This window comes from Mycteria americana, unplaced genomic scaffold, assembly GCF_035582795.1.
Source record: "Mycteria americana isolate JAX WOST 10 ecotype Jacksonville Zoo and Gardens unplaced genomic scaffold, USCA_MyAme_1.0 Scaffold_174, whole genome shotgun sequence".
Taxonomy (NCBI): domain Eukaryota; kingdom Metazoa; phylum Chordata; class Aves; order Ciconiiformes; family Ciconiidae; genus Mycteria; species Mycteria americana.
The window spans coordinates 51,398-62,149 of NW_027445514.1; the positions used below are offsets into that span (position 1 = coordinate 51,398).

The 10,752-nt window shown below is 68.3% G+C and overlaps 1 protein-coding gene across 1 annotated transcript in view; it reads left to right on the forward strand.

The window, feature by feature from the left end:
• Positions 1-10,503, forward strand: part of PRR12 (proline rich 12) — a 56,880-nt gene extending 46,377 nt beyond the window's left edge. The window contains 5 exon segments of the mRNA XM_075489528.1: positions 506-631; positions 706-803; positions 3,967-4,095; positions 7,263-7,358; positions 10,328-10,503. Coding sequence (XP_075345643.1) covers positions 506-631; positions 706-803; positions 3,967-4,095; positions 7,263-7,358; positions 10,328-10,468 — 590 coding nt within the window. The 3' untranslated portion in view covers positions 10,469-10,503.
• The last annotated feature ends 249 nt before the right edge of the window (positions 10,504-10,752 follow it).

The window sequence follows — 10,752 nt, forward strand, 5'->3', positions numbered from 1 at the left end:
CTTTCCTTGTGGGCGGGGCCTCTACTTAAAGGGGCCAGCCTCTTTAAAGACAGGCGTAGGCATCCCATTGGCTGATGCTCCATACCCAAAGGGCGGGGCTCTCCTTGTGGGCGGGGCTCTACTAAAAGGGGGTGGAGCTTCCGATGTGGGCGGGGCTTCTATTTAAAAGGACCCAGCTCCTTATTAAGGCAGGAGCAAGCATCTCATTGGGCGACGCTCCCTATAACAAGGGGCGGGGCTCTTCTTCTGGGCGGGGCTCCTGGTTAAAGGGGCGGGGCTCCTGGTTAAAGGGGCGGGGCTTCTCTTGTGGGCGGGGCTCCCAATTTAAAGGGGCCCCGCTCCTTCCGACCGACTCCCTTTGGGTGATGCTCCGCCTTGCCAAGGGGGGGGGGGTGTCCTTTTTGTGGGCGGGGCTCCCGGTTTGGAGGTGGGGGGGGAAAAGGAGGGGGCGTGGTTTTCTGAGGGAGGGCGTGGCTCCACCTTAAAGGGGCGCTGCCACCCGCAGAGCGGGCGCCGCCGGGGCGGGTGCTGAACACCCGGGCCATGAAGGAGATGTACCGCAGCTACGTGGAGATGCTGGTCAGCACCGCCCTCGACCCCGACATGATCCAGGCGCTCGAGGACACCAACGGTGAAGCCCCCTCCCCTCCGCGGGACCCCCCGGGACCCCCCGCGCCCCCTAACGCAGCCCCTCGCCCCCCCCAGATGAGCTCTACCTGCCCCCCATGCGCAAGATCGACGGGATCCTCAACGACCACAAGAAGAAGGTCCTCAAGCGGGTGACGCTCAACCCCTCCTTGCAGGTGGGGCTGGGGAGGGGGCTCGCTGGGGGGCTGGGAGGGGGGCTGTGGGGCTGGGGAGGGATTGCTGGGGGGGGCTACTGTGGGGCTGGGAGCGGGCTGCAGTGGGGCTTGGGGGGGTCACTATGGGGCTAAGGGGCCTGCGGTGGGGCTGGGGGGGCTTGCTATGGGGCTGGGGGGGGGCTACTGTGGGGCTGGGAGCGGGCTGCAGTGGGGCTTGGGGGGGTCACTATGGGGCTAGGGGGCTTGCTATGGGGCTGAGGGGGGCTCTCTGTGGGGCTGGGAGCGGGCTGCAGTGGGGCTTGGGGGGGTCACTATGGGGCTAGGGGGCTTGCTATGGGGCTGAGGGGGGCTACTGTGGGGCTGGGAGCAGGCTGCAGTGGGGCTTGGGGGGGTCACTATGGGGCTAAGGGGCCTGCGGTGGGGCTGGGGGGGCTTGCTATGGGGCTGGGAGCAGGCTGCAGTGGGGCTTGGGGGGTCACTCTGGGGCTGGGGGGCCTGCTGTGGGGCTGGGGGGGCTTGCTGTGGGGCTAGGAGCGGGCTTCAGTGGGGCTGGAAGGGTTGCGCAGGGGCTTGGGGGCCTGCTGTGGGGCTGGGGGGGTGCTATGGGGCTGGGGGTGCCAGCTATGGGGCTGGGAGCAGGCCGCAGTGGGGCTGACAGGGCTGCTGTGGGGCTGGAAGGATCGCTATGGGGCTGGGGGGGGGGGGGCCTGATGGGGGGCTTGGGGGGCTCGCTGTGGGGCTGGTAGTGAGCTGCGGTGAGTTGGCAGGGCTGCTGTGGGGCTGGAAGGGTTGCTTAGGGGCTTGGGGGGCTCGGGGGGGGCTCTATGGGGCTGGGGGGTCTGCTGTGGGGCTTGGGAGGCTGCTGTGGGGCCTGGGGTGGTGTCTGTGGGGCTTGGGGGGGCTACTATGGGGCTTGGGGGGGTCTCTATGGGGCTTGGGGACATCTCTGTGGGGCGCAGGGGGGTCTCTGTGGGGCTGAGGAGGCTGCTATGGGGCTGGGGGTGGTTTCTGTGGGGCTGAGGAGGCTGCTGTGGGGTTTGGGGGGGGGGGGGTCTCTGGGGAGCTTGGGGGGCTGCCATGGGGCTGGGGGGGCTGCTATGGGGCTGGGGAGGGGTCCGAAGGGATTCCGTGGGGCTGGGGGTTCTTCCAGGTGACACTGGGTGTCCCCAAGGTCCTTGGGTGCCCCTGGGAGCCGGGGGTGTCCCCTGGGTGTCCCCCGCCCTCGCGGGTGACAGGGACCCCCCCGATGTCCCCATGCCGGGGTGTCCCCGTGCCGTGGGGTGACAGGGACCCCCCCGATGTCCCCATGCCGGGGTGTCCCCATGCCATGGGGTGACAGGGACCCCCCCGATGTCCCCATGCCCATGGTGACAGGGTGACCCCCGAGTGTCCCCAGCCCTCGCAGGTGACGGGGACCCCCCCGATGTCCCCCCGCCGGGGTGTCCCCGTGCCGTGGGGTGACAGGGACCCCCCCGATGTCCCCCCGCCGGGGTGTCCCCGTGCCGTGGGGTGACAGGGACCCCCCCGATGTCCCCATGCCGGGGTGTCCCCGTGCCGTGGGGTGACAGGGACCCCCCGATGTCCCCATATCCATGGTGACAGGGTGACCCCCGAGTGTCCCCAGCCCTCGCAGGTGACAGGGACCCCCCGATGTCCCCATGCTGGGGTGTCCCCGTGCCATGGGGTGACAGGGACCCCCCCGATGTCCCCCCGCCGGGGTGTCCCCGTGCCGTGGGGTGAGGGACCAGGCCCCCCGATGTCCCCATGCCGGGGTGTCCCCGTGCCGTGGGGTGACAGGGACCCCCCCGATGTCCCCATGCCGGGGTGTCCCCGTGCCGTGGGGTGACAGGGACCCCCCCGATGTCCCCCCGCCGGGGTGTCCCCGTGCCGTGGGGTGACAGGGACCCCCCCGATGTCCCCCCGCCGGGGTGTCCCCGTGCCGTGGGGTGACAGGGACCCCCCGATGTCCCCCCGCCGGGGTGTCCCCGTGCCGTGGGGTGACAGGGACCCCCCCGATGTCCCCATGCCGGGGTGTCCCCGTGCCGTGGGGTGACAGGGACCCCCCGATGTCCCCATACCCACGGTGACAGGGTGACCCCCGAGTGTCCCCAGCCCTCGCAGGTGACAGGGACCCCCCGATGTCCCCCCGCCGGGGTGTCCCCGTGCCGTGGGGTGACAGGGACCCCCCCGATGTCCCCATGCCGGGGTGTCCCCGTGCCGTGGGGTGACAGGGACCCCCCCGATGTCCCCCCCGCCGGGGTGTCCCCGTGCCGTGGGGTGACAGGGACCCCCCCGATGTCCCCATACCCATGGTGACAGGGTGACCCCCGAGTGTCCCCAGCCCTTGCAGGTGACGGGGACCCCCCCGATGTCCCCCCGCCGGGGTGTCCCCGTGCCGTGGGGTGACAGGGACCCCCCCGATGTCCCCATACCCACAGTGACAGGGTCGCCCCGAGTGTCCCCAGCCCTCGCGGGTGACAGGGACCCCCCCGATGTCCCCCCGCCGGGGTGTCCCCGTGCCGTGGGGTGACAGGGACCCCCCCGATGTCCCCCCGCCGGGGTGTCCCCGTGCCGTGGGGTGACAGGGACCCCCCCGATGTCCCCATGCCGGGGTGTCCCCGTGCCGTGGGGTGACAGGGACCCCCCGATGTCCCCATATCCATGGTGACAGGGTGACCCCCGAGTGTCCCCAGCCCTCGCAGGTGACAGGGACCCCCCGATGTCCCCATGCTGGGGTGTCCCCGTGCCATGGGGTGACAGGGACCCCCCGATGTCCCCCCGCCGGGGTGTCCCCGTGCCGTGGGGTGACAGGGACCCCCCCGATGTCCCCCCGCCGGGGTGTCCCCGTGCCATGGGGTGACAGGGACCCCCCGATGTCCCCCCGCCGGGGTGTCCCCGTGCCGTGGGGTGACAGGGACCCCCCCGATGTCCCCATGCCGGGGTGTCCCCGTGCCGTGGGGTGACAGGGACCCCCCGATGTCCCCATACCTACGGTGACAGGGTGACCCCCGAGTGTCCCCAGCCCTCGCAGGTGACAGGGACCCCCCCGATGTCCCCATGCCGGGGTGTCCCCGTGCCGTGGGGTGACAGGGACCCCCCGATGTCCCCATGCCGGGGTGTCCCCGTGCCGTGGGGTGACAGGGACCCCCCGATGTCCCCCCAGGAGGCCCTGCACACCTTCCCCCAGCTGCACGCCGAGCCCGGGGAGTCGCTGGTGAAGCTGCGCCCGGGGGGAGAGCCCTACAACCGCAAAACCCTCAGCAAGGTCAAGAGGAGCGTGGGCAAGCCCCAGGTACGGGGGGCCCGGGGGGGTCTGGGGGGTCCTGGGTGGGGTCCTGGGGGGGTCCTGGGGGGGTCCTGAGGGGTTCTGGGGGGGTCCTGAGGGGTTCTGGGGGGGGCCGGGGGGGCCTGGGGGGTGCTGGGGGTCCCAGGGGGACACTGAAACTATGGAACTCCTGGCAAGATTGAGAGGAGTGGGGCAAGACCCAGATATGGGGGTCCTGGGGGGGTCTTGGGGGTCCTGGGAGGGCCTGGGGGGGGTCCTGGGGGGTCCTGAGGGGTGCTGGGGGGCCTGGGGGGTCCCGGGGGGTACTGGGGGGTGCTGGGGGTCCCAGGGAGATCATGAAACTATAGAATTCTTGGCAAGATTGAGAGGAGTGGGGGCAAGCCCCAGATATGGGGGTCTGGGGGGTCCTGGGGGGGGCCTGGGGGGGTCTGGGGGGGGTCCTGAGGGGTCCTGGGGGGGTTCTGAGGGGGCCTGGGGGGGCCTGGGGGTCCCAGGGGGACCCTGAACCTATAAAACCCTTGGCAAGATTGAGAGGAGTGGGGGCAAGCTCCAGATATGGGGAGCCTGGGGGGGTCTTGGGGGTCCTGGGAGGGCCTGGGGGGGGGTCCTGAGGGGGCCTGAGGGGGCCTGGGGGGTGCTGGGGGTCCTGGGGGTCCCAGAGGATCATGAACCTATAGAATTCTTGGCAAGATTGAGAGGAGTGGGGGCAAGACCCAGATATGGGGGTCCTGGGGGTCTTGGGGGTCTCGGGGGGGTCCTGGGGGGGGTCCTGGGGGGTCCTGAGGGGTGCTGGGGGGCCTGGGGGGTCCCGGGGGGTACTGGGGGGGTCCTGGGGGTCCCAGAGGGATCATGAAACTATAGAACTCTTGCAAGATTGAGAGGAGTGGGGGCAAGCCCCAGATATGGGGGTCTGGGGGGTCCTGGGGGGGGCCTGGGGGGGTCTGGGGGGGGTCCTGAGGGGTCCTGGGGGGGTCCTGAGGGGTGCAGGGGGGGCCTGGGGGGTGCTGGGGGTCCCAGGGGGACCCTGAACCTATGGAACTCTTGGCAAGATTGAGAGGAGTGGGGGCAAGTCCCAGATATGGGGGTCTTGGGGGTCCTGGGGGGGCCTGGGGGGCGTCCTGAGGGGTCCTGGGGGGGTCCTGGGGGTCCTGGGGGGTTCTGGGGGGGTCCTGAGGGGGCCTGAGGGGGGTGCTGGGGGTCCTGGGGGTCCCAGAGGGATCATGAACCTATAGAATTCTTGGCAAGATTGAGAGGAGTGGGGGCAAGCCCCAGATATGGGGGGCCTGGGGGGGTCTTGGGGGTCTCGGGGGGGTCCGGGGGGGTCCTGGGGGGGTCCCTGGGGGGTCCTGGGGGGGGGTCCCAGGGGGTTCTGAGTGGTCCTGGGGGTCCCGAGGGGTCTCAGGGGTGTCTGGGGGGGTCCCAAGGGTTCCTGGGGTTCTCAAGGGTGTCTGGGGTGGGGGGGGGCTGGGGGGGGGGTCCCAGGGGTTCCTGGGGTTCTCAAGGGTGTCTGGGGTAGGGGGGGGAGTGGGGGGGGGGGTCCCAGGGGTTCCTGGGGGTCTCAGGGGGGTCCCGGGGGGGTCCCAGGGGGTTCTGAGTGGTCCTGGGGGTCCCGGGGGGGGCCGGGGGGGAGCCCCAGGGGGGTCCTAGGGCGTCTCGGGGGGATCTTGGTGGTCGTGGGGCATTATGGGGGGGTCCTGGGGGTCTTGGGGGGGCCCTGGGGGGGGCCCAGAGGGATCCTGAGGGGCGGCAGGGGGTCCTGGGGGTCTTGGGGGGGTCTCGGGGGGGGCCCAGGGGGGTCCTAGGGGTCTCGGGGGGGGGGGGGGGGGTCTCGGGAATTTTAGGGGGTGCTGGGGGGGGGGTCCTGGGGGCATCCGGGGGGCTCCTGGGTGTCTCAAGGGGGTCCTGGGGGGGTCCTGGGGCATCGGGGGAGGGGGGGGGTCCCAGGGGGGTCCTTGGGGGGTCCCAGGGGTTCCTGGGGGTCCCGGGGGTGGGGGTGGGGGTCCCAGGGGTTCTTGGGGGTCTCAGGGTGGTCCTGGGGGTCTCAAGGGTGTTGGGGGGGTCCCAAAGGTTCCTGGGGGTCCCAGGGGGGTCCTTGGGGGGTCCCAGGGGTTCCTGGGGGTCTCAGGGTGGTCCTGGGGGGGTCCCTGGGGGTCCCAGGGGTGTCTGGGGGGGTCCCAGGGGTTCTTGAGGGTCTCAGGGTGGTCTTGGGGGGTCCCAGGGGTTCCTGGGGGTCCCAGGGGTGTCTGGGGGGGGGTCCAGGGGGTCTCAGGGGTGGGGGGGGGGGGGTCCCAGGGGTTCTTGAGGGTCTCAGGGTGGTCTTGGGGGGTCCCAGGGGTTCCTGGGGGGTCCCAGGGGTGTCTGGGGGGGTCCCAGGGGTGTCTGGGGTGGGGTCCAGGGGTTCCTGGGGGTCCCAGGGGTGTCTGGGGGGGTCCAGGGGTTCTTGAGGGTCTCAGGGTGGTCCTGGGGGGCTCCCAGGGGTGTTTGGGGGGGTCCCAGGGGTTCCTGGGGGTCCCAGGGGTCTCAGGGTGGTCCTGGGGGGGGTCCCAGGGGTTCCTGGGGGTCCCAGGGGTCCCAGGGGTGTCTGGGGTGGGGTCCAGGGGTTCCTGGGGGTCCCAGGGGTGTCTGGGGGGGGGTCCAGGGGTTCTTGAGGGTCTCAGGGTGGTCCTGGGGGGCTCCCAGGGGTGTTTGGGGGGGGTCCCAGGGGTTCCTGGGGTCCCAGGGGTCTCAGGGTGGTCCTGGGGGGGGTCCCAGGGGTTCTTGGGGTCCCAGGGGTGTCTGGGGGGGGGTCCAGGGGTTCTTGAGGGTCTCAGGGTGGTCCTGGGGGGCTCCCAGGGGTGTTTGGGGGGGTCCCAGGGGTTCCTGGGGGTCCCAGGGGTCTCAGGGTGGTCCTGGGGGGGTCCCAGGGGTTCCTGGGGGTCCCAGGGGTCCCAGGGGTGTCTGGGGTGGGGTCCAGGGGTTCCTGGGGGTCCCAGGGGTGTCTGGGGGGGGGGTCCAGGCGTTCTTGAGGGTCTCAGGGTGGTCCTGGGGGGCTCCCAGGGGTGTTTGGGGGGGTCCCAGGGGTTCCTGGGGGTCCCAGGGGTCTCAGGGTGGTCCTGGGGGGGTCCCAGGGGTTCCTGGGGGTCCCTGGGGTGTCTGGGGGGGGGGGGGCTGAGCCCGTGCGCCCCCTCCCGCAGGAGTTCAAGGTGGAGGTGGAGAAGTCCTTCTTCTACACCCTCTACCACTCGCTGCACCACTACAAGTACCACACCTTCCTGCGCTGCAAGGACGAGGTGCGGCCCCCCCCGGTGTCCCCCCCTGTCCCCCCCTGTCCCCCCCGTGTACCCCCCTGTCCCCAACCCCGGCCCCACCCCACCCCCCCCCCCGTCTCCACCCGTTGTCCCCGGCGCCAGCACTTCGTGGTGGCCGTGACGGTGGCCGTGCCCTTGGTGGTGGCCGTTGCTGTCCCTGTACTTTCTCGTGGTGGGCATCAGCTTCATGGTGGGCATCAGCTTCATGGTGGTCATCATCTTCATGGTGGTCATGATCTTCATGGTGGCTGTCACCTTCATGGTGGTCATCACCCTCATGGTGGTCATGATCTTCATGGTGGCCATCACCTTCATGGTGGTCATCATCTTCATGGTGGTCATGATCTTCATGGTGGCTGTCACCTTTATGGTGGTCATGATCTTCATGGTGGTCATGATCTTCATGGTGGCCATCATCTTCATAGTGGCTGTCACCTTCATGATGGCCATCATCTTCATAGTGGTCATCACCTTCATGGTGGCCATCATCTTCATAGTGGCCATCATCTTCATGGTGGTCATCATCTTCATGGTGGCCATCATCTTCATGGTGGCTGTCACCTTCATGGTGGCTGTCACCTTCATGATGGCCATCATCTTCATAGTGGTCATCACCTTCATGGTGGCCATCATCTTCATGGTGGTCATGATCTTCATGGTGGTCATCATCTTCATGGTGGTCATCATCTTCATGGTGGCCATCACCTTCATGGTGGTCATGATCTTCATGGTGGCCATCACCTTCATGGTGGCCATCATCATGGTGGTCATGATCTTCATGGTGGTCATCACCTTCATGGTAGCCATCAACTTCATGGTGGCCATCATCTTCATGGTGCCTGTCACCTTCACGGTGGTGATGATCTTCATGGTGGCCATCATCTTCATGGTGCCTGTCACCTTCACGGTGGTGATGATCTTTATGGTGCCCATCATCTTCATGGTGGCCATCATCTTCATGGTGGTCATGATCTTCATGGTGGCCATCATCTTCATGGTGGTCATGATCTTCATGGTAGCCATCATCTTCATAGTGGCTGTCACCTTCATGATGGCCATCATCTTCATAGTGGTCATCACCTTCATGGTGCCCATCATCTTCATGGTGGTCATGATCTTCATGGTGGTCATCATCTTCATGGTGGCCATCACCTTCATGTTGGTCATCACCTTCATGGTGGCTGTCACCTTCATGGTGGCCATCATCTTCATGGTGGTCATCATCTTTATGGTGGCCATCATCTTCATAGTGGCTGTCACCTTCATGATGGCCATCATCTTCGTAGTGGTCATCACCTTCATGGTGGTCATGACCTTCATGGTGGCCATCATCTTCATGGTGGCTGTCACCTTTATGGTGGCCACCGTGGTGGCAATCTCCAGTCCCTGCCCCTGTCTCTTCACCCATGTTCGTGGCCATCCCCTTTGTGTTGGTGGCCAATTCCACTGTGATGGCCCTGCCTGTCCCTCTACCTCCTCATGGTGGCCATCACCGTCATGGTGGCCATCATGGTGGCCACCTCCATCCCTTGTCCCTTCACCCCATCTTTGTGGCTGTCCCCTGCATGTTGGTGGCCACCTCCACCACAATGTCCCTCCACCTCCTCACGGTGGCCATCACCTTCCTGCTGCCCATTGTGGTGCCCATCTCCATCCCCTCTCCCCGTCCCTTCACCCCAGCGGTGGTGGCCACCTCCACCACGATGTCTCTCCCTGTCCCTCCACCTCCTCATGGTGGCCGTCACCTTCCTGGTGGCCATCACGGTGGCCATCTCCATCCCGTCCCTTCACCCCATCTTGTGGCCATCCCCTGCGCGTTGGTGGCCACCTCCACCATGATGTCCCTCCACCTCCTCACGGTGGCCATCACCGTCATGGTGGCCATCACGGTGGCCACCTCCATCCCTTGTCCCTTCACCCCATCCTCGTGGCCATCCCCTGCGCGTTGGTGGCCACCTCCACCGCGATCTCCCTCCACCTCCTCACGGTGCCCATCGCCTTCACGGTGGCCATCACCTTCCTGCTGCCCATTGTGGTGCCCATCTCCATCCCCTCTCCCTGTCCCTTCACCCCATCCTCGCGGCCATCCCCTGCGTGTTGGTGGCCACCTCCACCACGATGTCCCTCCCTGTCCCTGCACCTCCTCGTGGTGGCCATCACAGTGCCCATCTCCATCCCCTCTCCCTGTCCCTTCACCCCATCCTCACGGCCATCCCCTGCGCGATGGTGGCCACCTCCACCACGATGTCCCTCCCTGTCCCTCCACCTCTTCACGGTGCCCATCACCTTCCTGGTGGCCATCACGGTGGCCATCTCCATCCCATCCCTTCACCCCATCTTGTGGCCATCCCCTGCGCGTTGGTGGCCACCTCCACCATGATGTCCTTCCACCTCCTCACGGTGCCCATCACCTTCCTGGTGGCCATCACGGTGGCCATCTCCATCCCATCCCTTCACCCCATCTTGTGGCCATCCCCTGCGCGGCGGTGGCCACCTCCACCACGATCTCCCTCCACCTCCTCACGGTGGCCATCACCTTCCTGCTGCCCATTGTGGTGCCCATCTCCATCCCCTCTCCCTGTCCCTTCACCCCATCCTCGCAGCCATCCCCTGCGCGTTGGTGGCCACCTCCACCGCGATGTCCCTCCCTGTCCCTCCACCTCCTCACGGTGGCCATCGCCTTCACGGTGGCCATCACCTTCCTGGTGGCCATCACCTTCCTGGTGGCCATCTCCATCCCATCCCTTCACCCCATCTTTGTGGCCATCCCCTGCGCGTTGGTGGCCACCTCCACCGCGATCTCCCTCCACCTCCTCACGGTGGCCATCACCTTCCTGCTGCCCATTGTGGTGCCCATCTCCATCCCCTCTCCCCGTCCCTTCTCCCGGGGGGGGTGTGGTGGCCGTGTCCCCGCCGGTGACGGTGGCCCGTGTGTCCCCCCCCCCCCGCAGACGACGGCCATCGAGGGGCAGGACGAGGACCTGGGCCAGGAGGAGGTGGTCCAGCAGTGCATGCGCAACCAGGCCTGGCTCGAGCGTCTCTTCGACTCCTTCAGCGACCTCCTCGCCCAGGCCCAGACCAAGTGCGCCTGACCCGCCGCGGGGACCCCGGGGACACCCCCCCGCCCCGCCCCACCCCCACCCCACCCACCCCCCCACCCACCCCGGGGGGGGGACGGGGACACGACGGACGGGGACACCCCCCCCCCCCTCGAGGATGGGACGCTCGCCGGGATGGGGACGTTCTCCTGGGATGGGGGACGCAGCCCCTCGGAATGGGACGCGTCCCTTGGGGACGCCCCTTGGGGACACCCCCCCCCCCCGGATGGGGACGTTGGCCAGGGACAGCCCCCGGGGTGGGGACACACCCACACCCC